This window comes from Anas acuta, chromosome 1, assembly GCF_963932015.1.
Source record: "Anas acuta chromosome 1, bAnaAcu1.1, whole genome shotgun sequence".
Taxonomy (NCBI): domain Eukaryota; kingdom Metazoa; phylum Chordata; class Aves; order Anseriformes; family Anatidae; genus Anas; species Anas acuta.
The window spans coordinates 84892589-84919829 of record NC_088979.1 but is presented as its reverse complement, the minus strand read 5'-3'; the positions used below and the strand labels follow the sequence as shown (position 1 = coordinate 84919829).

At 43.5% G+C, this 27241-nt stretch overlaps 1 protein-coding gene across 1 annotated transcript; it reads left to right on the top strand.

The window, feature by feature from the left end:
- The first annotated feature begins 1236 nt into the window (after nucleotides 1-1236).
- Nucleotides 1237-21480, top strand: XK (X-linked Kx blood group antigen, Kell and VPS13A binding protein). The gene is made up of 3 exons (XM_068686604.1): nucleotides 1237-1625; nucleotides 10186-10448; nucleotides 17416-21480. The coding sequence occupies exons 1-3, from the start codon at nucleotides 1381-1383 to the stop codon at nucleotides 18240-18242; spliced, it is 1335 nt and encodes a 444-aa protein (XP_068542705.1). The 5' UTR covers nucleotides 1237-1380; the 3' UTR covers nucleotides 18243-21480.
- The last annotated feature ends 5761 nt before the right edge of the window (nucleotides 21481-27241 follow it).

The window sequence follows — 27241 nt, the reverse complement described above, 5'->3', positions numbered from 1 at the left end:
TATGATAGAAAATAGATTTTATAGCTTTTTAAAAGCAGAGATAATACTAAGCTTCATAGTGGCAGAACAAACTGTGTATATCCGTAATATTAATATTAAAGCTGTGACTATATTTTGCCTTAAATAAAAGCCCAACTTTGAACAGTATGATTTTGTGTTGCATTGGTTAATTCCTCATCTTCCGGTCAATTCCTTATCTTCTTTATCACCGGCAGCTTTCCTTTCTGGAGCAGTGACTCAGTGCTCCAGGGCTCTCGGCAGTACTGTGTTATCGGAGGTAAGAATCATTTATGTGAGAATTAGGCAAAACATCCAGGCTGCATTTAGTGATTCAGCAGAACTGTCCCATGGTCGTGTCACAGGAGGTAACAGGCTGCTTTCGGGCTGTGGGTTGAAGCTTGCCGCTCGGCTGTTTATTTTCACCCTGTTTCGATCCCAGTAAAAGCCCTCCATTCCCAGTACCAGAGCACCACAATGACCTAGGTGCACCCAGAGCAAGGTTTTTCCCCTTTGGCATCATCAGCTGAGTTCAGCTAGAGGTGAGTGATGGGACTTGCGATTTGCCAGTGCAAAGGCAGTCAAGAAACATCCCAAACAAAGTGTTATTGGCACTTTTTCTATAAATCTGGTGACAACCTAAGTAGCATTACAGCCTATTAGCTGGCATGCAGAAGTAGCTATTAGTGCTGTGCCATTAATCGGCTAAAAGGATCCCAGACTCCACATCTTCGCCTTTCCTGCATACTCCTAATCGGTCTCTGGTTCCTAGCTGATCTGCTCGGGCAGGTCCGCAGCTACCTGGGCACCAGCCAGGAGAAAGAGGAGCTCGGAGGGGAGAGCCGGGTGGGCGCGGACCCAGGGTCTGCGCCGAGAGGCAGTGACTGAAGACCCCTCCTTGGCACTGTGTGCAGGCCCCAGCTGATGCCCCAGGAGCTTTGCATCTTGCCAGGTGCTTATAATCAGGGTGTTTCATCTCTCCAGGGGTGTTAGGGAGAGCCTGCAAAGGCCAGCCTTGCCCCTTGGGCTGCACCTTTTGCCACCCGCAGGGTGCCCTGAGCCACATCCCGAGCTCCGCAGGGGAGAGGGACGGGGCAGGGCGCGTCTCCTGGCCCCTGAGGGGAAAGGGGTGAGGCTGTGGGATGCCCACACCGCCCTACAGCGGCTCTCGCGGTCCACCCGCTGGGTTTTGTGGCCACGGGGGCGTGCGAGGCGAGGCGAGGCGAGGCTGAGGGGGGAGCGGCGGCGGCGGGCGGCGGCCGCGGGCCCTGCGGCCCCCTCTGGCGGGCGGCGGCCGCGCTGCGCGGCGCTCGCTCGGTCTGTCGGTCCGTGTGTCGGTCGGTCTGTCGGTCCGTCTGTCGGGCCGGGGCTGCGGCAGCGGCGATGAAATTCCCCGGCTCCGTCCTGGTCTCCGTCGTCCTCTTCGTGGCCGAGACGGCGGCCGCGCTGTGCCTGAGCGGCGCGTACCGGGCGGCGGGGGACCGCATGTGGCAGTGGCTGACGCTGCTCTTCGCCCTGCTGCCCTGCGCGCTGGTGCAGCTCAGCCTGGTCTTCATCCACCGCGACGTGAGCCGAGACCGGCCGCTGGTGCTGCTGCTGCACCTCCTGCAGCTCGGGCCCCTCGTCAGGTCGGTGAGGGACCCCCCCGGCTGCTGCTCGGGGGGCGGAGGGGAGCCCCCGGGGGGGGGGGGAGGCGGCGGAGGGCGGCGGTGCCTGCGAGCAGCCGGGGGGAGGAGGCGCAGACCCTGCCCGGGGGCTGGGGGCAGGGGTGCTGTGGTTCTGCAGAGCCCCTACGGTGCGTGTTTTGGTGCTTCTTTCCGTCCTTCTGGCTTTTTTTTTTTTTTTTTTTTTTCTCTCGGTGCTTTCTGCGCGTAGCTTCTGCCCGGGTGGATGTGAGATAAGCCGTGCGATGGCTGGGTTTGCTCGCTGCCGCTTCATCCCCCGGCCGCACGCCCCAAGGTTACTTCCACGAGAGGAGGGAAGGCTTGCTCAGTCTCCCCTTTAAAAGGACAGCAAGGGTCCCAGCCTGCTGGAAATGCCGGTAACGCCCTAACCCGTCGCTTCTTTCGGGCACCGAGCTGCCCCAAATCAGCCTCGCAGAATTGTACAGCCCGAGTCCAGCTGATGGAAAACGTCCTCAGGGAAAAAAAATAAAAAAGGCAGGTGAAAAGTTAGAGAGTCAGTGAAAACCCACCACAAAACACTGGCTGGGGGCTTTCGTTTCCAGTTTATTTGGGAATTTATTTTAATTTCCAATTTACGGTCAAATCTTTAAAAGGCAAGAGGAATAAATGTGGTATCTGTGGAGCGGAGGTTAGGAGAAGTGTCCCCAGCTTTCTGAAACTCCCAGACAGTGTGGAAATGGAAGGTTTGTTAAGCTCAAACTAAGGAGGGTGAACAGCTTGGGTGTTTCAGAACGTCTTACAAAAACAACAACATTGAATTCCTGTGTAACTCTGGCTGGTTTGTTTTTGTTAATACTTTAAAGAGATTACCCTGTTATGGCATAACAATTACTGTGTTACAGCATAACAGGTTCTTGAAGAGCTCTGGCTTTCTAAAAGTGAAGAACAAAATACCTGCACACTTTTTTTTCTTTCTTTTTTTTTTTTTTTTTTTGGAAAACAGGAGTGGACCCAAAGAGAACTCCCAAAATAAAGAGGCTGTTCAGGATTTTTGCCCTTCTAAAACAGTTGCTTGAGGACAAACCCGAAATGACTGTCATGTCAAGCTGCAAGATGTAAAGAAGCAACAAAGGACATAAACAGCAACAACAAATTAGTAATTTTTCTTTCTAATTTTCTGGAAGAGACATAGACTTCTGCTTCAACCTTAACCAAGTGTGATTTCACTTTTCTTTTCCACCTCAACAGTAAGCTTATCTGCTTACAACACGAGCCACATGTCACATAGGAAATGTTGTCTGCTGTCAGTGAACTCCCAGGCACAGTCGTTGCTGTGAAACCAGTGGGCATCTGGGAGCCCTCTCGTGTCCATGAAGGCTGCAGTGAGTGTGTGTGCACCTCCTCCAATATCTGCTACCTCAGCATTTCCAGAGAGTCTGGAGGTGTTGTGGTGTGCCTGTGCCACAGTTCCTATGGCATCGTGTAGGCAGCATGAGGAGATGCATATCAGCCTCTCTCTAGACCCGGGATAACCAAAATTAATTAATTAAAAGAGGGTGGTACACATGCCACCTGAAAAACTTACTTCCGGCTAAAGGCTGCAGGGACTCTACAAATTAACTGAGTAAAGAGGAAGTTTCAGAGAAAACGACCTCTTTGGAGTCAGAGAAATGTATCTACTCGTAGGATACATTACAGGAGGCTGGGAAGGTGAAGTGATTGGTCTGAGATGGACAGTGAGGGACTTTGTGTTACTCTGCCTTGCCTTCCTTTCTGCTGCCACTAAACACTGTTGTGTGGCCGGAGAGGAAATATGTCAATTCCCAGCAAGTGTAGATCAAAGCTGGGAATGCTGAAGTGTTTCAGCACGTGAAAAGGGGTTCTTCACAGAGAGGGTGGTTGCACACTGGAACAGGCTCCCCAGGGAAGTGGTCACTGCACCGAGCCTGTCTGAATTTAAGAAGAGATTGGACTGTGCACTTAGTCACATGGTCTGAACTTTTGGGTAGACCTGTGCGGTGTCAAGAGTTGGACTTGATGATCCTTAAGGGTCCCTTCCAACTCAGGATATTCTATGAAATATGTCACCATTCCCCGATTTGCACAGTAGGCTTTCTGTCTTGTGTGGACTGGAATGTACACAAGTGGAGGGGGATAGCCAGAAGGCAAAACATGTTGCTGTATTATCACTTCACTGTGGCTTTTACTGCTGAGAGATGAAGAGAAACAATGTCCCTAAGGCCATGTGGTCCCATCCATTTAGGCAAACCTTGATGCTTTGAATGAAAGAGCCCTGATGCTGTTAGTCATCTGCTTCCTTGTTTTAAAAAGGGCTGCTGGTTTGTTTATCCCTGTCTCTGTCCTATGTTGTTGGTTGTTGTTTGTATTTAATTATTTTTTTTTATTCAAAACTACTTATACCCACTAGTTCCTAGGGACTACCAGAAAAGGGGTAAAAATTGGATGATCTGTTCTGAATGATAGCCTTTTATCACATCTATCCAAAATACACACCAGGACACACAACAGAGCCAGCTGAGGTGCACAGTGAGCTCTGTTGGACCCCAAGAATTTGCATCCACAGCACAAAGCCTCATGCCATCTCCTGTGTTTGGGCCCTCGTTAGTGGGCCCAAACTTCCACACTTCCACACCCAGCATGTTTTTTGAGTCAAATTAGTTCAAACAGGACACAGGCAGTAGAGTTGTCACAGACTTTGTCCACTTGCGACATCAGAAGGAAATGCTAAATAGCCTGGAGCCTAAATAGCTTGGTATAATTCAATAGAGGCCAGTCTGCTTTGGCTGGCCTTAAGAAAGCCAGCATTAGCTTTTTAACCATCTCTCTTGGGTTTGTGGCGTGGTACAGGTTATTTAGTGTTTCTTCTGGTCAAATACTCAAACATCAGCACACTGGTTGACAGACAGCACTTGTACATGTGGGAGATGTCTACCTTTATGATCATGAAGAAGTTTTTCTCCCCTTTCTCTTTCCCCTAAAAATTCAGACTGAATTTTGGAGAACAGCATGGAAATATCTTGGTAGGGGAGGGAGTGTATTTAGCTTAGCAAGCCAAATGGTCCGGCCTATTTTGAATCCTCTGTGTTACAGGAGAAAAAAAAAAAAAAAACATATTCTCTTACGAAACCTTCTTACATGCTACTGCTTTCCCCAGACACCCACGCTCCACCTGTTCTCGAGGCACTCGCTGGCCTGCCGCTGGAAGCACTAAAATTAGGATGCTCCCCTCTTCCTGCGGAGGTCACGTGCTGTACCTGCAGAGTGCTGTTTGCCTGCCCTTCTTAATTCCTTCTCCCCCTAAGAATAATGTCTCTATAAAGTCAGAGCAGTTTGTGAAGTAAAATTCCTAATCCCCTCTGATGGCCTGATGCAGATCTCCAGGGCATAGGCTGACAGAAACAGCTTGCAGTAGTTGGCTGAACAAGTTGACTGCAGGTTTCTGGGCACTGGAGGGAGTCCTGCAGCATTTCATGTTGGTGCCACTTCTCGTGAATGCAGTAATGCATCTGAATACTTAGAAAACGTTTGGATATTTGTCTTCTTTTCTATTCTTTCTTTCTTTCTTTCTTTCTTTCTTTCTTTCTTTCTTTCTTTCTTTCTTTCTTTCTTTCTTTCTTTCTTTCTTTCTTTCTTTCTTTCTTTCTTTTTTTCTCAGATGAGATTATTTTACCATGCAAAATAAATTACGACACAAAAGAGGACTTAATATGATAGCCAAGTTCAATGAGAGATTGAAGACGTTTTTATTTTATTTGGAAAAGACTACAAGGATGTTTTTGGCTTATTACTGGCTTTTCCTGGACCAAGGGTTGTCTCTTTGTTCTCTGTCCATTTAGACAACACCTGTAACACCAAGATCGTCTCAAGATTTCAGATGCTTCAACAATTCCAATAAAACACTGGATGTGTTTTTGCTGTTGTATTGCTCTAAGGATTTGTTCAGAATACAAACAACTCTTTGTGAAGGGTGCCACAGAAACCCCTGTTAACTTATTTACCCTTTTCTATTCTGCAAGCTATTGGTAGGTGAGGGGGGTGAAGTAAGGAATGTACATTTCCATCAGACTTGAACAGACAGGACTTGTGGTCATGGAGTTGTCTCTGTCTGCCAGATGAATTTCTCTTGTGAAAATAATAATAACTAAAAAAAAAAGTAAATAAAATAGACCAATATATAGAATAGCAATGGCTGTTTTCCCCGGATTTTATTGGGACAAGGATATACAGTATAGATTTTAAATGGGACCAGGCTTTGTTTCGTAAGGAGAAACAAAATGATGTGCGTGTATGTACCATGCAGACAGCAGCAAAGGAGAGGTAGTGGGAAGTTTGAGTCAAACTGCCAGAGGAGCAGTTGTTATGGCTGATGTTGGATATCTGTGAGCTGTAGAAAATAATAGAAGACACTGGTAGGCTGAAATGATCAGTTATTAATGTTTTGGGCACCTAATTCTACAGTTTGAAATATAATACTCATTATCTTCACCATTTTAGTTTAATAATTCTTGTTGTGCAGAAGTATTGTCTCCTGTGGGTAGTCTCTCTTTCCTAGCGACCTGCTTTACAGTTCAGAATAGCACAGGTCTAAAAAACTCTTTTCCTTGTAGGACTACCATTGGCAGACGTGACTTTAGGAGATTCAGCTAGCTCTAAGCTTTACAACTGTTGGTGCATCTCCCTCTTTTCCAGATGGGATGAATATGCCTTAGACCCTCTTCAGGTTTGTTTTTGTTTTTATTTTTCCCTTTTTCTTGAGCAGATGTGTTAGGTGTCCAAGATGCGATGAACAGAAAGTCAGTGCAGTTGGAAGGTAGAAAGATGAGTGAGAACAAGTCTTTGTCTGACACAGGTAAGTAGTTCTGCAGGAGTGATCAGTCTTTTTGCACGCTGCACTAAAGGAAAGGATTTACTAAAATGGAAGCATCAGAGAAATTCATTTGTACATTTGCAATGAACTTATCTGGGTAGGCTTCTCAAATGGATGTTTGCTCTTGGAGCACTTGTTGGATGTGGGAAGCTCCATGTCTTCATGGCCTGCTCCTTCTCCATAGCACCATTATTTTGCCTGTATTTAAATCCCACGCATCCATGATTAAAAGAGGGAATGAGGTGCTTGCTCTTAACAGGCATAGGATTATTCCTCCTACAGACAGTGTGGAAGACGTATGTGTTGCTGCTGAATCACTCTTTGCAAGCACCATCAGGACCCTTGAAAAAGTACAGCTCATCCCTCTGCCAAGATTCGGCAGCAGAGGAGAAAGCAGCACATCTCTTTCCCACCTCTTAACTTCCAGTGTGTAGACTAGGCTTGATTTTTTTTTTCCTTTGAATTAATTTTAGTTCCTCCTTAGCCTGTACTACAGCTGGCATTGCCTTGCATCCTGTGTAACTCCCAAGCTGAAGGCCTTCAGCTTGACTCCGTATGAGGATCTGCTGAAGGGCCCTAAATGTCCCTGGACTGCAGGAAATGGTTTCTGCAGAACTAGGGACGTCCCACTCCTGTTCCTCCAGAGCAGGGATGAACGGTGATCAGTGGGGTCTCCTCCAGAATTCCCCATTCTGTAGAAGAGCTTGAAGCTGCTGCATGGGCTGTGGCACCAGGTGCAGTCTTGAATGTATTTGTTGTGGGCCCCAGAGGGCATCATCTCCAGAGACACTCCTGTATGGGGTGGTTAGGACTTGAGAGAAGATGGGCATCACTACTGATGAAGGCTGAGTGCTTGCAGATATCATTTGTATTGCTCTGTTGTACTGGTTAAAGTCTCCTCTGGCTGTAAGGTGTGCTGATCAGAACATTCATTTCACACTGTATTGGAAACGTTTCCCATCATAAAAGTGGAGCCAATATCCCGTTACTTAATACCTACCTAATAAATACAAATCAAATGCTTGCTCCAAAACCCATCTTTTTGTTGGTAATAGGCCTTCTGACTGTAGCAAATACTGTGAATCTTATCGCCTCTTTTATGGGATTACCTCAAATTTGTTGGATGGGTCCCTCAGCTATATCTGCTTTTAATCATACACTGCAAGAGTTCAGAGGCTGATGCTGAGATCTCATTTTCCGTAATAGCTTCAGACTTGCCCTCAGCTCAGGATGAATAGATGGTGCTGAATACTAAGCAAGACATAAATGTTCTGGGACCTCTCTTTTGGAATAAAATCAATTTGTTGTTTTCAAAATCTCTATTGGCTTCATAAGCTATTGTGCTTTATTAATTCTTCACACTTTATTTTTGGCTGTATGGATTCTTTCACATGGAACAAAGCTGGCAGGGACTGAAAAGTTTAACAAAGGGAAAATAGAAAGTCACCACTGTGAATGGAGCCTCCAGCGCACCAGGCCTTTCAGATATTTTTAGTGAGCATGATAGCTGAAGCCTACTGAGTTAAGGATAGTACTACAGTATACTGAAACTGCTCTCCATCTAGACCAGATGAAACTTGCTAGTGGTCCAGTTAGGGGGGGGAAATTAATTTTTATCAGTGCTGCTTTTTAGATCAGCCTATGGACTTTCCTCTAAAAGGCCTCTAAAGGCTTTCCTCCAAAAGACTGAATTGGCAGTTCTTAGGGGGGCAGTGAGGAGGAGTGGGGGAAGGTTAAAATGTAATGGAAGCTAATGGTTTCAGGCAAGCATAGGTCTATGCTTTGTAATTGTGAGATAGTTTTAAATAGAAGACAAGCCTTATTTGCATATTGCAAAAACACATTGGCCAAATTTGGCCTAGAAAAGACTCAGAGATTACTGCATTCCAGCAGCTGTTATCTATGGAAGCAACTGGCTAGAGATGAACCTCAGTAGGGCACTGTGGAGAGAAAGAAGACAGCTGAGTCCTCATCAGAGGATGATGCCTACAAAAGAGGACGATGACATACGTGTCCAACCATGAGAAGAGCTGTGACTAGACATAGTGTCACAGGGTGCCCATGCAATTGGGGTTTCCACTCCCCTTGAAGTCATCTCTCAGCTGGGAGAGAACTTCAGTGGAAGCCATCCGCCATTAATTGTGCAGCTCACGCATCAGTTGGTTTTGGTTTTGAAGTGGCAGCGTTAGGCGTAAAAGACAAAATAGTTTTTGTCCACATTGGGTTTAGGTTTCGGAGGATTTTTTGTTTTCAGTAGCCAATACTGTTTGTCCTTTATGTTTCTACTATATATAGACTTCTCCACAGCAGGCTCTGTATCTTCAGGACCCTATGCAATGTGACAGAAATAGAGCATTTCTTTCCTCTCTCTTCCCCCTCATCTTGCAACTTCGCCTATACCTCAGCAGATAGTTGCTCATTATTACTTTTCAGACTGTTCCTTTAAGTGTTTCAGTTCCTGCTTGACACCAAAGCCCAACCTTGACACTTTCATACCACAGAACTCTCTTAAAATAGTGTCTGTAAAAATTTTGCTAGTCTAAAATTGATTGTTGGAGGGAAGTTTTAGAAACTTTCCTTTCAGAAGTCTGCCTGAGGCTGTATTATCTTCTTCAGTACTCAGGGAGCCGTATTATCCTCATTGCTGTAGCACTTGCTGATGCCAACCCCTTCATCCTTTTTCCATTCCCACTCTAGTGTGTAGGTTATTCTCTGTGCATGGGTAGAGGCAACTTGTAATAAAACATGTTAAAACAGTATGTAATTTGTGAATAAAAATGTATGTACTGGCACAACTTTTTTTTCCTTGGAAGTTAATGTGTGGCAAGTTAGAGCTACATAAACAAGAAGGTTTGGATCAGCAATGTTTTAAAATGAAGAATAACTGCAGGAACTGGAAACAGTCACCTTTTAATTTAGAATAGTTTTGCAAGATTGTTTCATATTTCTTAAGTGTTTCAGTAAAGCTAAGCAAATGTAAGAAGTAAAGGTGCTGTTTCTGTATCTTTTTAAAACAAGCTAATATCATGAGTTGTGAGGTGCTAAACTGCTTGTTCTCATTGTTGCTGCTATTGCTTATTACTTGTATTTCTGGACCAAGGGTTTGCAAGAGTTTGAGCAAGGATTTGTGCAAGCAAGGGTTTGAGTCCAGCTGTGTTTGAGGTGCATGCACCCACTTGTACTCTGAGCTTCTCTCTGATGTCTTGAGATGTTTTGCTTAAGACAAAGGTATGAGAAGTGAATTTATTGTTGTGTCCAATTGGTCATAGGTGTATGGATAACACCAGAAGGTGAAAGAATCTAAAGAAACACTTTCAGCTTGGGTCCCAGGCTGGGAAACTTGTGGTGGATGAGTAGTTTAAGAACTTTAACAGGACAGCAGAGGACATGGGCAGCTCATAGAAAAAGCTAAACCTCCTACTATGTCCAAGTATTCCTACAAGCAGCCCCAATAGTGCTCCCAGATTCTTGCCCTAACATCATATACAGGTCATGTTTTGCATGACAAAATCTGTCCTATTGCAAATGTACCAAGAGGAGAAAATGTGCAAGGTTTGCTCTGTAAACAAAAGACTTAGTGACTTTGTACAAAATGGCTTAAAATGCTAAGCAAGGGGAATCCCTATGCTGTGGTTTCATTTGTTCCTGTTATTCTATTTACTGATTTGCTTGTAGGTGTGTGGAGGTCTTTTACATTTACTTCCATGCCGGCAGAGTTGAAGAGCCGTATGTCAGCATCACGAAGAAGAGGCAGATGCCCAAGGATGGGTACTCAGAAGAAGTTGAGAAGGAAGTGGGCCAGGCTGAAGGCAAGCTGTGTACGCACAGGTCTGCATTCAGCAGGGCCTCTGTGATCCAGGCATTCCTCGGCTCAGCCCCCCAGCTCACGCTCCAGCTCTACATCTGTGTCCTGCAGCAGGAGATAACGGCCGCCAGAAGTAGGTAGAGCTGTTGTCATTGCCTCCGTAATTTGGTGGGAGGGAGAGGAGGAGAGTCAGCAGTCAGGAGTAGCTGCCTCTGACAAGAGCTGTACACATTGCAAATGGTTTCATCTGTTAGCTTTTGACAGTGGTGTTGCTGACAAAGTTTATTTCATCATGTTTTAGACTATCGTTTCCTTTAGTGTACTTCGGTTGCTGTAGAAGCATTAATTTGATAAGTGGCCCTTATGGCATGAGAGGGAGGCAGCTGGAGGGACTGAGCTGTTTTCATGAAGAGAAAAAAAACACACAACTCTGTTCCCTTTTGGCTTCTGAGCAAACTTCCTAGAAAATTCCTTGGGGTACAATGCAGAGCATATTTTGTCACAATACATTATGAAAAGTGTACTTTCAGAAATGCAGCGTGACTGAGGCCACAGACTGTTTTTACTTGTGCCAGCATCTGAATTTGGAATCAAAAGGCATAACTTAGTATGCAAATGTTACCATCTCATCTCTGGACCCAAGCTGTTAAGTCTTCACCACGCAATGCTGCACCACATGGACTTACCAGGACACATCTCTCTTACCATGGGACTCTTCACGTCTTGCTCCATGATGTGATCCAGTTGTGTGGAAATACAATCTTGATTTGGTGGCTGAGCTGCTAGAAAAAGGACCTGTACCATTGTAGTGGTAGGACAGTTGGCTTTTTGATGTAAGAAAGGGCTTTGGCACCTGTGAGAACTCGCAGGATTTCCTCTGAAATACAAAACAGCTCTTGTAGCTACGACACTGTGAGAGGCCACAGGTCTTTTGAAGGCCTTGTTTGTTTGTTTTGAAGAAGCCTTTATAGTGATGTCAGGGTTTTCCTCACAACTCAGGGTGGAAGACAAAAGCATGCTGAAGGTTTAGTCAGCATAAAGAGATTACAACAGGTGAAGGTCTTCATACAAAAGTACTTGTTTAATGTTGTAGCAGTTGATACTTGAAAGATATTGCTCCTGAGTTTTTGAGTACTTCACAGATAAAGTAGGTTCTTCAAATAACCATGAAATCTGTGATTTGGGATAAGGACAAAGCAGTTGAATCCTTTGCTGAGCAGTGTAATTAGCACAGTTTCCAAGCACTTTGCTGGAGATGGCATTTGCTTAAGAAAGGTCACCTTTTTATTGTATTTCTTCTATTACTTGTGTTGACCTTATTGGTCGTGATTGCCAAGGAGAAGCCCTGAGTTCCAGATCATTAGAAAAATGCATATTTAACAATGATTTGTAACTCCCTATTACTTTTGACTTTTATTTGTCACTGCCAAGGTAAATCCTTTCTCACAGACTGATGAGTGATCTTCTCTGGGTGAAGTGAAGTTAAACAGCCAGAGCTAAGGTGGCTCACCAGGGAGTTCAGTGAATATGTATGAATAGAAGTAGAGGGCAATACGCTACCAGAAAATGCAGTATTTACCTCATGTCTCCCAGAAGCTACCTGTTTAGCAGGTCCTGTGTAACTGTAAAATACAAAAATCAAAAGAAAAAAAAATATATATATTTTCTTAATCCATGATCTAGAACAATGGCAGTGTCCATAAGAACGCATTCACCAGAAAAACGAGTTCTGATGAAGTCTTGGGAGGAACTTGAGAGTTCTGATGGACAAAAAGCTCAAAATGAGCCAGCAGTGCGTTCTTGCACCCCAGAAGGCCAACTGAGTCTTGGGCTGCATCAACAGATGAGTGGCCAGCAGGACGAGGAAGTTGATTGTGCCCCTCTGCTCTGTCCTTGTGAGGCTCCACTTGGAGTGCTGCATCCAGGTCTGGGGCCCCCAGCACCAGAGGAATGTGGGGCTGTTAGAGCGGGTCCAGAGGAGGGCCATGAAGATGATCATAGGGCTGGAGCACCTCTCCTATGAAGAAAGGCTGAGAGAGTCAGCGACATTCAGCCTGAAAAAGAAAAGTACCATCCTTTCAATACGTAAAAGGGGCTTATAAAAAAGATAGAGAGCAATTTTTTTAATTGGTAGCTAATGATAGGACAAGGGGTAATGGTTTTAAACTAAAAGAGGAGATGATTAGAGGTTAGGAGTAAATTCTTCACTCAGAGAGTGGTGAGGCACTGGAACAGGTTGCCCAGAGAAGCTGTGGATGCCCCATCCCTGGAGGTGTTCAAGACCATGGGACCCTGGGCAACTTGATCTAGTGGGTGGCATCCCTGCCCATGGCAGGGGGACTGGAATTAGATGATCTTTAAGGTTCCTTCCAACCCAAACCATTTTATGATTCAATGAAAAATTAAGTTGTAACAATATCTGTTTGTATCTTAAGTCATAACCACTTCTGTTTATATCTTACCTTCTGAAGTCTTGAGACTTTCTCTGCTCTTCAGCCAGCTTATTTCAGCAGTAATATCTTTTCGTCCAGCAGTGTTATTCAGCCTACACAGCAAGCAGGAATGATACATAGCACAACATCAGCTTGTTGTTTGTAATGTGTACATGGGGATTCTTATGTACAGAGACATGACTTCAGCCTTTTGGATCTCATGGCATTAACAAAGTAATCAGCAGCCAGTCCAGCTCTTCTTCCACACTTCAGACGTCTTCAACTTCCCTGTTTTTTGACATACTCCTGTACATCTGTCCATGTTATAACTGTTATGCTTTTCTTCTTGTCTTCTGATTTTGATAGTTTTTGTCTTGTCTTCTCATAAGTCTATATTTTTCTGGATCCCTGCATTACCTCGTCTGTTATTCTGTGTAGATTCTGCTTGGTCAGTGGTAATAAAGACACTAACATCCATGAATCTAAAACTGTTTACCATCGTGCCACCTCCCACTCCTGACAACTCAGGAGACTTGGCAGTGCTAGGTTGGACGTGGTGATCTTGGAGGTTTTTTCCAACCTAAGAGATTCTATGATTCTGTAATATGGTTTGTCCCTTTTAGATCTGTTTGAAACTCATTACTACTTCCAGTATTGAATCAAACAGTTCTGAAAGCAATGTGCAACCTTCACTAATCCTTTGTTAACCAGAGCCGTGCCATGTTGTGTCTTTCTTATGTAGTTCATGGCATTAATGGATTTCCCTGGATGTTTTATTCTGGATGATCAGATTCTTGCCAGTGTCTGTCATTGTCTGAAATTATCATTTCACTGTCTGCCAAGAACATAAGATGTGGAGGAGTAAAAAGTTGCAAAAGCAGAATAAAGCCCTCCACGGGCTGCAGCACTGGCCCGGGGCCTGCTCCTGTGGGGGTTCTCCATGGGCCGCAGCTGCCTCCAGGCCACATCCACCTGCTCCACGGGGGCTCCTCCATGGGCTGCAGCGTGGAGATCTGCTCCATGTGGGACCCATGGGCTGCAGGGGGACAGCCTGCTCCACCTGGGGCCTCTCCACAGGCCACAGGGGAACTGCTGCTGCCTGCCTGGAGCACCTCCTGCCCTCCTGCTGCACTCACCTGGGGGGCTGCAGGGCTGGGTCTCACTCCTGTCTCCCAACTGCTGTGGTGCAGCAGGTTTTTTTGTTTGTTTGTTTGTTTGTTTGTTTGTTTTTCCTTTCTTAAATCTGTTCTCACAGAGGCACAGACAACATCATCTGTTGGCCTGGTTCTAGCCAGTGGTGAGTCCCTTTGGAGGCAGCTGGAGCTGGCCCTTTTCTGACATGGGGCAGCTGTTGGGCTTGTTCTCACGGAGGCCACCCCTGCAGCTGCCTGATACCAAAACCTTGCCATGTAAATCCAATACAATCTCTCTTTTGCATTTGGGCTTCACTTTGTACTAAACGCTACCGCATCTGTCACTATCATGCATTGTCTTAGAGCCAACTGAAATATTGCATTTAAGGTATGGCTGACATCAGGCTCGGCTCATGACTGCTTACACAGTGCTGGGCAGCCAGCAGGACTGCTTTGCTTAGGTAATACCACCTGGTGAAGCTCAAGGCCAGGAGGTGCTGAAAAGACCTGAGTTATTTTAAATAACAAAAATAGCTGGCTGGAGGTAGAAGGATTGCATGACTTGGCCTACTATCCTTGAAAAAAGGCCAGTTCTCAGTGTGCAGTATCAAATGTGAAAGATCTGTTTCCTTTGTTAGTTTAAAGGTTGTTTTTTTTTGTTTTGTTTTGTTTTTTCTAATTTCTATTAGCAGCAGTAAAGTCATTTACAGACATGAAATAATCCCAAAAAGGGGATTTCCAGCCATTTAAATATAAAATCATTCTGCTGAAAAAGATGCATTTTTTCCATTAAAAGCTGTAGTAGTGATAAAACCAAAAAGTAAAACAGTGCCTACCTGAATGATTCTGGGACTGTGCAACTCTGATCTGTGAGAAAAATATAGTTTTCTATGAGTAGGAAGGAAGAACAGAAATGCCACCTTCATAAGAACTGCTAAAGGATTTTAAACTCTCCAAAGGAAGATACTTTCCTTTATCGTGAGCAGGCAAAGAGATGACAGTTCATAAGGGAAAGCAACAATGACATCACCTTTCCACATTTCTGCATATGGTTGATTAAAACCATCTTTATCACAGGCTTAGAAGTGATGTTTGAACTGGTAGTCTGGTGGCAGTACTGAGCTTTTGGAAAAGCGGCTGAACTGGATTACAGTACTAAACCAGAGTCAGCATGAATGTGGTTCCTATCAGTAGAGCAGTGCTACTTTTGAAGGTTTGAGTTATTAAGGCAAGGTTGAGATTCACTGACAATCCCTAAAATGGAATCAGAAGCAGAAGACAAGCTTGAGTTCCAGGATAGAAGCACTCTTTCTCCAGTGGATTTGTTTGTGTATGTGGTTTACTTGCTCTGTGTGCTTTTATTTATAAAATTCTGAGAGCATTATTTTGCTTAATTAGCTCATTGAAGTTATCTGTTCTCTCACAGTTCTAGACTCAACACAAAAGTACAGGAAAAGGTTTTGAAAGGAACCACAGGAGTGACTTTGGAAAGAACCACATTGGTATTATTGACTCTATTCACTTGCTCTTCCTTATTTAGGCAATGCTTTCTAATGTTTAAAAAAACTCAGATCAAGTGTAGGGCTGTAGGAAAGATATTTAAAAATGCACAATAAAAATTTAAATGTGAAACAAGAAAATAAATAACTATTTTCAAATAATATATGCAACATGAAACTGGCACGTACAAAATTACGATATAAAATGGCATTTTTTTTTCCAATTTACTGAGTATTCAAAATTCAGTATTCCAATTTACTGAGCTATTCAAAATTTAGATATAAAAAATTATTTCTTTTCCAAAGTAATTCAGAAGCATTTGAGGGAGAGAGTTTAGCTAAAAGGATTGAGAATAACATGTGAGAAACTTATTCGAGATCCTAAAATACACTTGTTTCTTTCAAAGTCATGCTCAGAAATTAGCAACTTTAATTAGAAAAACATGATTGTTGTGGTTAAATAGCTATAGCAAAGTAGGTAATCCAGTTCATGTATTGGATAATGACATGAACTAATTGAATGCTGCAGCAAGAACTAGCAGCTGAGCATTACAAAAGTAATTGACATAATCAAGAATTGCCAACTCTGTTTATCTGGTTCTATCTGGGGTAATATAATGCTCTGTAGCATGACCAGTTAGCTTGGTTAGTTTCATTCACACAATTTAAAAAGAAATAATATTTTTTTTTTACTGTACATAACTGACTTAAATTGGAAATGATCCTTGCATGGAAACAATGCAGATTGCAGATTGAAAGTCATAGTATTGCATGAGGATGCCTGAAATTAGCCCCCTGTATCAGCTGTTCAGCATGTTGGTAAAAACTGTGTAGAAGCTATGCAGATGTTGACAAAAGAGTGCACTCTTGAACACTGGGATGCTTTTGTGTTTATTCTGTGATGTCCAGGGCTCTTATGCATCCATACCTTCTTAGGTCATAACTTTCTCCTACTTTGTTCCCGATCTCAGTGCACTTGTTAATTCAGTACTGTATTTTGCACATCTCCTACCTGGCAGTTGACAGAGTGCTGTAGCCCAGAGGTTGTGCACTGCTGCATCTTGGTTGTTATGGGGCAGTTCAGAATTCTGTCCTCTGCTTCTCTTCATTCTTGTTGGCGAGACTCAGCTGTTAAATGTGCCTGAGGACTCTCAAAACAGCAGGGTGAGCCTTCATGTGACAAGTTAGGAGTCCCTCCTGCAGTGCTAGAAAGCTTGGCCCTGCTGCTTCTGGAGTAGAAGCCAGGTAACAGCCAGTCCCTGGCTTTACTTCCTACAGAACATTAATAGAGGGAAACCTTCACATGAGGGATACTGGGTAGATGGGAGATACTGAGAGTTGATCTAAACGTTAAGACATTTTTAAAATAAATGTTTTTAAATGCATGATATAGATAGCTGCATAAGGAAAATACACGTATAGAAAATCACAATATAGCAAGTACTTGTCTACAAAGGCCAAAAAAAAAAAAAGGTACAGATGCTTTTGGCTTTAAACTGCTTTGACTTTCAGTTTTGAGCTCTATGCCATAACCCTTCTGTGAGCTTAGACAATTTGCTTCAACATAAAACATCAAAAGCATTGTGGTGTCTGTGTGCCCAACTAACTCCAAAGTTTTCGGTTCTGTGGCTCAGTCATTCATCTGTACAGAGGGTGAGTAGCACCCCAGGGCCTTAGGGAGTACTGTGAGAGTACTGCTTGAGAGCAACTTGCATGCTCTTACAACTGAGCTGTGTAATCACCAAGAACAGTACGTGCACAAACAGTCCTGGGCAGGTGGTGGGGAGACACCTGTGATTTTTTTTCACCACCTTTTCTCTTCATGTCTACTTGGAAATGTAACAAATGGGAACCAAAACGGACACAGGGTTAGAGTAAGAACCCAGAAGTGGATACAAATAATGGATTTTTTTGGTTTTATACCCTGCTGGGAATCCCTAGAAGTGCTGTAAAAACAACTAGTTGCGTCTCTGTATTACTCTGATGCAATGTCTTCTGTGAAGATGATGGTTCTGATTTGTCTTTTCTCTTTGTAGGTGTTTTTATGGTCCTTTCTCTCCTATCAATTGTATATGGCGCCTTACGCTGCAACATCCTGGCTATTAAGATTAAGTATGATGATTACGATATCAGTGTGAAACCAGCTGCCTACCTCTGCATATTCATGTGGAGAAGCTTTGAGATTGCTACACGGGTTATAGTGCTGGTCCTTTTCAGCTCAGTCCTTCAGATCTGGACTCTCCCCGTTGTGCTAGTGAATTTCTTTGTTTTTTTCTTTTACCCGTGGATTCTCTTCTGGCAAAGCAAGTCCCCATTTCCCGAGAACATAGAGAAGGCATTGAGCAGAGTCGGCACCACCATTGTCTTGTGCCTTCTCACCTTCTTGTACGCAGGCATTAACATGTTCTGCTGGTCGGCAGTGCAGGTGAAGCTCAATGATCCTGACTTAATTAACAAGTCCCAAAACTGGTATCGTCTGACTGTATACTATATGCTGCGATTCATTGAAAATGCATTCCTACTGCTGATGTGGTACATCTATAAAACTGATATCTACTTGTACGTCTGTGCCCCGTTGTTGGTCTTGCAGCTCCTGATAGGTTACTGCATGGCTATCCTCTTCATGTTGGTGTTCTACCAGTTCTGTCACCCATGCAAAAAACTCTTTTCATCCAGCATTACCGAAGGTTTGCTCTCCTGTTTCAAGTTCCTCTGCTTTGTCTGCAAGCCTCCCAAGTCCACCAGAGTAACAGACAAGGCAGAGTTGAAATCATCAGAAAATGCTGATGGATCACAGAGCAGTAACAAGACAACAGATTCTCAAAATGGGAATCGTCATCAAAGTGTTTCTTCCAATGCCTAGTGTAACTGGAAACAAGTATGTGCCTTGGGAAGGTTGCAGGTCACCTGTTGGGAATGTTGGGCATCTTGGATATTGTGTCTTGTGGGTGGGTTTTCTTTCTTGCAGGTGAACACTGCATGAAGACTGACAAGCCTACCTTTATGGAAAACGTTGTTTATGGGTATGTGTACCTGTGCGTGATTATGTAGAATGTAGAAAGCAGTCACTGTTTGCAGACTTCTGTTTCAGATTCTTTTTGACATGGTTTTATTATCATGTGCTCAATTTGAAATCGTTATAGAAGACATCCTTCAAAAACTAACCTGATTCTCATCTTACTCAGGAAATCTGAGAATGGAAGGAAATGCATTTTATTTCAGATAGGATGTCATTAAGGCATGCCACCCTAGCATGGAAACAGAGTATAGTCTTTGACTATATATTGACTGTAGCTGTGGTCTGCTTTCCTCAGATGGCAGACTTTTTTTACACTCTAATCAATGTCATAAAATAATTCTTCTCTCTGTGGCATAAGAATTTGACTTCTACATTGCACAGGAGCCTAGGTTGCCAAGGAACAGCTAATTAGACAGCACTAATACTGAAATGTGACTGTTACTGAGAATGGACAGAGGGGTTATTGGCTTACGCACTGTTTTACTCTTCATATTTGCTGCTTGTTAGTAAGGGAATTAAATTTAACACATTAATTGTAATGTTCTGGAATAGCTCACTGTTCTGATATAATCATTTAAATAATACTTTATTATTTTTGTTAGGGTGGGGTTCGCTTTACATGACTTGAAATATCTAGAAGCTGGGTGGATTGTATGAACTAGTCAGGTACGTGCTCTCCAGGGAGCATCTCCAGTGAGTGATTGAGCGCATCTTAAATGTTGTCTTGGGTGACACAGATCATTTCTGGAGACCTATTTCTCAGTGTTAACCAGATGTCTTGACCACTAGTCTTGACCATGTCTCCATTTTAGATGGCTAAAATTAGTAGGGACAAGTGCTACTGTGTTTGTCAGCAGTTTGATAGTACGCCAAACAGGCAACTCAGTAACTTGTTAAGTGGAGACAGAAAAGACTGAGTCCTTTTTGAGGCTGTGATGTATTATGCCTAGGTTGATATCAGTACTGCAAAAACCTCAGGCTTCTTATACCTCAGAATTACCACAGGCTTGAAATCTGAAAGAAAATTGAAGTTGTTGACTTTTTCTTCAATGCACTATATCACCACCACAAATAAAGTGTTTCTGTATTTTGCAAATCACTGAGAAAACTTTAGCAGGTGGACAGGTAAGAAGTACAATTTAGTAAAATACACAAAAACAACTGCATTTAAAAAAAATAAGTGAAAGCTTTTTGCACTTTGATGGCTTAGCACCTTGGGTTTCTTCTGTGCATGGCACATTGTGGCTGCTAGTGGAAAAAAAGCAATTCATGATTCAAAGGACCTTCTGGTGTCCTCAGCTTAACTTCCATCCTACTTTATGGAAGATGAGAAGTTCCTCAGCGGGGATGATATCAATACCATTTTATTGGAAACGTCTCAAGCTGGGGTCTGAGGTCATTTGTAATGAGATTTCACATGCAGCGCTGCACAGAGCTAAGCTGTTTTTATTTTTTATTTTTTCCTTTACTGCACTGTGAATGAATGTCTTCCTACTTCAGTTTTATAATGGAGTTATGTTTTTCATTTTGCTCGATGTGTGTATGTGTGTGGTATGTGTATGTAGATCTCATTAAATTATTGGTGGGTGGTAATAGGAGTTTTTGACATGAGCTTACTATGGGAATGTACTTGATATATTTGGGGAAGGCACCCAAAACCAACATCTCTAACTTCTCTCTGAGTAGCATTAGAATAGTGAAGTGATTCCTTGAAGACAATACAGTATTTCTCTGTACTTCTGTACGTAAAGGTACAGTATAATATTTCCTTGCACTTTTCTAGATATAGAAGAGTATCTGTTTTGTTTTGTTTTGTTTTTTTTTAATGGTGAGTTAAAGGAGCAAGTGAGAATGTGACCCCTTGATTCCAAACCTTCATAGTTCAGCACATGGGGACAATTTTTCAGGTATTCTTAGAACTGAATATCTAACTTCATAGTTGGACGGTCATTGATGATCAGGGAATTAAAGTCATTGCCTAACTACATATGCACCCAGGTGAGAAATTTTAGTCTTTGAGAACAAACTGACTTCATGTGTAGAAGTACTTCACAGCTAAGAATAGAGCTCTCGAGTCTTTAAATCAGACTTTGGACACTGGAAGTGATGGTCTGATTGTGATTTTGCCACTTGAAAACAGTGAAAACTTCACAAACCTCAGCTATTTAAGTGCTTATGCTACAGGGAAGTCAACAGGAGGGAGCTGTAAACAACAGTCAGGAGTCCAGTATATATATGCAGTGAGTATCATTCAACTTTACATGCTAACGATGAAGACTAATGTATACGCATATTTTTAGAGAATGTACCATATTACTTCCTATTTTTATACTAGTCTTCTCAAGTGCATGCATAGGAGCCTGAATATTTACATCACTGTTTTGAAAATAAGATTGTATGGCTTATATCACTGTCATATGGTTTTGCCTTAGGTACAGACTCGCCATATACTAGCCAAATACAGCTTAAACACAGCATCAACATGAGTGCCATTGCTTTTGCTGTCCTTCTTTTTGCTGTGCCTCATTAACTGTGAGTGCCATTGCTTTTTCTGTGCCTCGTGTCACCGCAGCATCACATGCAGATTGACTGACTAGCCATATCACTGCTCTGTGTATGTTTTGATCCTGCGGTGCTGTCATTGTTGGTAGAAAGAAGGAATGAGAGGGAGTCAGAGACAGACATGTTCTGATGCATCAAGACCAGTGTTTTGGAGGACAAGTTTATGTTTCTGAAGTGTGCTATAATGCCAGGAGATGCAGATTTTCCCAGGATAGTGACAGTCTAGATAGTATTATCATCAATACACCTTGTGGCTGCACAGAGAGAAGGGTAGTATTATCCAGGAAGGATGTATGTATATGAAAGAGTTAGGTCTTGCTGCGAGTTTACTGTGGCTTTTCAATGTTAGAGGTGTATATGTTCAGGGTATAGGGCTAATGTTAAAAACTTAACTCACTTGAGTAGTCCTGAGTCACACAAAGGATTGCTCAATAAGCATTGTTCATGTATATGAGTATGCAAGATCTGGTACGTCTTTTATACTTGTAAAACAACTCAAATTAAATTGTTGAAACACTAACTTGCATTGTTTTGGTGTCGGTTCTTAGTATACTGCACTCAGAAATCCAAGTTAAAGGTTATATAGCACGCTGTCATCTGGTACCACACAGCAGAAGAAATGTTTTCAAGTAAATCGGACAGAAGAATAATCTGTGATTGATCTGAGAGTTCTTCACCTAAATCCAGTGGTGCTTTTAATGCTACTTAGCTGGCGGGGATCTCAGCTGAATTTGTTAGTGGTTTAAAAGAAGTGACATAAAAAACCAATTTAGATTATTTGTTGTTAAGATTTCATTTTGTATTTAACTGTTTTACATTGGGAAGCAGAAAGAAATCGTCATTACCTTATAAAGGACCTTGTGACATTTTCCTGCACACTCCTTTCATGCTCATCTGGGTTTACCACATGCTCGTCTCTGATCTTGGGAATAGCCAGCAAAATCCTCACTGAGAACTACGGTGGAGTCATATGATATTTATTTTATACATACATATATCAGCTTAAAATGTCAGCATGCCGCCTAAATGATGAACAGAATTTTAAAGGTACTGGTGGTGATGGACACCACTATCTTCCCTCCCTAAAGCATGGAAAGTAATTAATCTTTTCCTACAGATACTGGTTTTAGTTTCAGGGGATGATTTTTAAATGAATGACAACTACACTTTAAAAAAAAAATCAAATGAGATTTAAAACTAAATGAAATATTTCAGATTCAGGCACAGTTTTGATAATTTCTGTGGTTGTTTTATTAAAAAATCTTGATAGTATCTGCCTACAGATTCAATAGAATCCCTCCTTTTGATCTTGTTGTATCACGCTCAGTGATACAACTGCTACCTCTTGCTCCTGGAGTGAAAGAGGATTAGAAGTTGTGGGGATGGAGAGATACAGAGGGAAAGAAGATGAAGACTACATACAATACGCGGGGCCACTGTCAGTTTTTATTTCCTTTGGGATGCCTCGCCCTGAGAAAGCAACACAGCAGTGAGCCTGGACATGGTGACTAGTTATTATTATAATATATTTCAAGCAACCAAATTCTGGAATATGCGTTACATTGGTCTGACATAACTGTAAGGACCGTAGCCCTCTATGGTTTACCATTAAAGACGGGGTTGAATCATGTTGTTGACAGTCAGGACATGTTTGGACAATCAATTTGGCGTCAGTGATCGATACAGTGAATTGTTTTGTCAAGACTTTGGCGGATTGATGGGGAAAGGCATGGGATAACCGTGCTTGCTCCAGCACCTCAGGCACCGTAACGCGTTGCCTGATGCTGGTAAATGATGGCTCGGCTTTTCCAACTTCAGGCAGCTTCAGCATCGCCTGGAGGGCCAGAGACGCGGGCTGCCGCAGGATGGCATCGTTGAGCCGAGCCTGCAATCTCAGATCAAGGAACGGCTCCGTCCCCCATCAGCTGTGGGATCCCGGCCCCCCGGAGCGGGTCGCCAGGCTGCCACTCCATGTTACCTAGGGCAGCTAATTATCACCCCTCTTCCCATTTTTGCTCCCAGAGCAATTTTTGTTTTGGCGTTAAAATCAGTGCGGCTATCGTAAGGCACCAACAACTGACCAGTCATAACATATTCTAATAATGACTGAGTGAATGGTGCGCGTAATTCATGTGTAGTCACAGCCTTTCTTAATTCTTTAATTAGGTCCCATTGGAAGGAGTTATCAGGGGTAGGTAGGGCGGGAGCTGAGGGGGTCAGTGGGGAGGGGCTCAGCAGTGGAGGTCCGCTGCCCTTTTCCTTGTCATCATCCCCCAGGTCTATCAACTTGCACCGCAGTGGGGACCTTGCAGGCTCTGATCTTGGTTTGGCTGCTGTTACTGTCTGGGTAGCAGTGTTCTGTACTTGCTTTTCTGCCTCCAGATCTAAAAGTCTCAGTCACCAGCCGCCACGTAGTCATCACCTCAGCAGCATTAGTATCCCCCCTAGACGCCGCTTCCCATATTTTTTCCCCCGCTTGGTCCCACGTTTTTACATCAAATACTGCAGAAGCCGTTGAGGGGAGCCCTTGTTTTTGCAAAAATTTCAATAGTAGCTTTATCTTAAAGGGATCATATTTTACTCCCCTTTTTATTAGTAGTTGAAATAATAGTTTCAGTATAGCTTCTTCCTCTGGCGAAAGGCTAGAAAGGCCAGCTCCCATGATTAACGCTCAGCCACTCACCTGTCCTTCAGATGCCTCTAGGATCAGATCTACAGCTGCAAAGGTCAGCCCACATGAGCCAGAGATGGAATCCTAAGGGAAACACTGAGAAAGTGACATTTTTGGTTATAGGAGAAAAAAAGCTGCTGCCTGGAGATTGTAGGCCGTAGTGGGCAGTGAAATGACGCTGTGTGTTGATATTTTACCTAAATTTCACACCCGTAACTTTCATGCTTGTTTCTGATTTCTCATCTCCCAGAGTATTCCCAGTGGAAGTGCAGATCCCTGACTGGTAAGTTCACATTTAACACAAAATGTAAACTTACATTTACTGTTAGTGGACTCATTTTCTAATATAACTTTTACAGGATAAAAGGATTAAAAAAAATAAAATTTCATGGACTCCCCAGTGTCTTGAATAAAGACTGCATGTTAGCTTTATGAATGAAAATGTGCCCCAGCAGAGATTAGATCTCTCCTCAGAGCTATCCCTAACCCTAACATCCCTAACCCTATGGGAGATTCACTGTAGGGATCAATCCAGGGACCATGAAAAAGGCCGTACACACAGATCCAGCGAACAAAGTGGTGTGCTGGCCTGCTCCACTGACACAATTGGAGCAGTCCTCTTCCCTCAGACATTTTTAACTCCTCTGCCCAGCACAGGCTCAGCACCTCAGTTATTTCTGCACCTAAATGTGGCAAGGCAGGCACGCTGTGAGCAGCACGGTTCTGCCTGGAAGCACAAAGCTGGGCCAATTGATCTCTGGAGGTCCCTTCCCAACCTGTGAGCCGCTAGTTAAAAATGGGAGATGACATCCCAAGGGCTGACATCTAGGAGTTGGAGAGGGATTTTTGGAAAGCAAGCATGGCTTGAAGCAGGTGTTACAGCAAAGGGCAGGGGCCTGTGGTGGCAAGGCCCAGAAGGGAAGGGGCCTGGGGCCCGGTGCCCAGCCAAGGGCCCCTGGTGCCTGCCACCTCCCCGCTGCCTGCAGGCCCTCAGCCGGCCGGCCCTGGGTGGCTGAACCCCTCCTAGGCAGTGGGTGGTGGGAGCAAGGGAGAAAATGTGAAGAGAAGTAGCTGCACAGGGAGCAGCAAACATGTTTTGGCCATGTTCCAGTCCCACAGCTGGACGGGTAGATCATAACGCCTGGGAGCCTGCCTGAAGGCTGCAAGCTGGGGTCCCTCCTCCTCAGTCCCACACAAAACTGGTTTATTTTGGCCTCTGGCTTTATGCATGGGAGGTCATGGTATCCTAATGCTATGCTCACTACAGCCTCTACCTGGAAACTACTGCCAGCTTAATATGATAAACTTTTTTTCTGTACTTAAGGTGCATCACTGGTAGTTGCTCTTCCTTCCAACAACATAGCAGTGTGCAGGCATTTTGACTTATGCTGTTTGACTACAAGCCAGGGCTGATATGGCCAGTATCATATTGATCACGCTCGGATGTTTTGAATACTAGAACAGGGGCCTGACATGGTCATTGCAACTTGCAGCATGGCGAAGTACAGGAGCAGGGAGCAACACTGACAGTTGTGGCACAAAGCAAATATAAGGAAGGATCTGCCAATCCTCACTGAAGTCTCACTGGCTTTTTTTTTTTCCTGGCTCACATCTATGCACTTTTCTGTCCTGGCCTCAGCATGGAATAATTTACCTTGTAAACAAAACAGAAAGGAAAGAATTTCAGACTATGTCATTCCCTTGAGTGAAGGGAAGTCAATACAGTGCTAACTTCAGACTGTGTGTGAAAGCAGGTCTTAAGTGTGGTGGAGCAGAGAAAGCTCCAGAAGTTCTGCTATTTGGGAACAAATACAAGGTTAAGGATGGGGCTTTAACCTTCAGGTAAGGCGTCTTGACAAGATTTTTTTTTCCATTTCTACCTCTTTGGTGTAGAATCAGGGGAAGGTTGAGAGACAAGGGCTGCACAGCATTAAAAACAAAGGTTTCAGCCTACAAACAGAATACTATTGCACAGATCGGCATAGAAATTGAAGTAACCTCCTAAGCAAAGAGGTAAAATAACTGCAAAGAAATGAAGAAGCCTGAGACTTACTTTTTCAAACTGTCTCACTGAGAGAGGACCACTGTTCACTGAACTTTTCACTTAAAAGTAGGATGAAAAATGATGTGAGTAATCAAAGACCTTGAAAGAAATTTGAGAAACACAGTAAGAAAAAAGAGTTTAAGTTTCTCATACTTGAGTTTCACACACTCCTACATAATGGTTAATACACAGCTGCCAGTGATGCTTTTTCTTGTACATGATGCTTTCTTTTCTTTTTTTTAATTAGACCAAAGTACAAAACCAGAAAGTCTCGGTAATACTACACCAATGATATTTAACGTGTTCAGAAGGTTCAAGCATCAGAATTAAATCAAGGGTGATGAGTGGGTGGTTTTGATACCAGCTCTACTCGCATCCGTTATGTACGGAAGCCAGGGAAAGCCAGCTGCATGTTGTGCTGTTGCTTTTCACATTAAGCTTCCAAACATCAGTGAGACACAAAACACAACATCCAGAGATCCAAGACCTCCACCTCTTCTTCTGAGTTCAGGCAGTGAGATAAACTATAAGTATTTGATAACTGCTAGGCTTGGAGCAGCTGAAATATGTTCTGTTTCATGGCTGCTAGTCAGACTGCTAAGAGGATATTAAGCTTTGTGACCACTGTGACAAATCTAAGATCAGCCCCTGCTGGGTTTATGGCCCTTGAGAAACCTCCTGAAGCAGTGAGCCCACGTTTCAGTGGCTGCAGTGTCTGAGGAGCTGCCAGGCAAGCCCTCAGGGCATCCTGGCTGCCCACACTTGCTTGTAAAGGCCATGAGTAACTTGGCCTGAACAGGGGAAGAAAATGGAGTGCTAGCACTGCTATTTCTGTGTGGGGAGAACTGGCTAGTCTTGACAGCAAGAACAGACATCCCTGAGTCTTTCTGAATCCTTTCCTTCCCCGATCACCCCAGCTGTTCAGCTCCCAAAGGCTTGAGGTTGCTTCTGCAGAAAAAAAAAAAAGAAAAAAAAAAAGAGAGAGAGAGAAAAATGAATGAAAAATTCAACAAATGAGGTTGTTTCTGCAGTGGATTTCTGTTCAAGACCCAGTTATGTCACCTTACAGAGGCCATATTCCAGGAGAAGTTTAATAAGGGTAGTATGCTGGAAGAAGAGACAGGAAGAAAACAGCAAGAGCATTGGGAATTATGCTGGGTGCCCTCATCTTCAGTTTTACATCCTGACCAAATATCACATCACTGCCAGAATCAGGCTCCAAGAAATTAAGTTATACAAGCTTGATAAGATGCTTTCTATTTACTCCAGTAGGAGCAGAATCAAGCCTCTGAAAATGGCCCTGTTCTCTATAGCTGTTAGTATTGTGCTAGGCCCCGCCAGGCTCTCCCAAAATTTCTTTCTGGGAAGCCATGAAGTTCTGCAGGATGGGAGCAAGCAGAACCACATGGCATGGCTCTGGCAGAGGGAGATCACAAGCCAAACTCTTCCGTGGAAGGGAAGGGAAGGGAAGGGAAGGGAAGGGAAGGGAAGGGAAGGGAAGGGAAGGGAAGGGAAGGGAAGGGAAGGGAAGGGAAGGGAAGGGAAGGGAAGGGAAGGGAAGGGAAG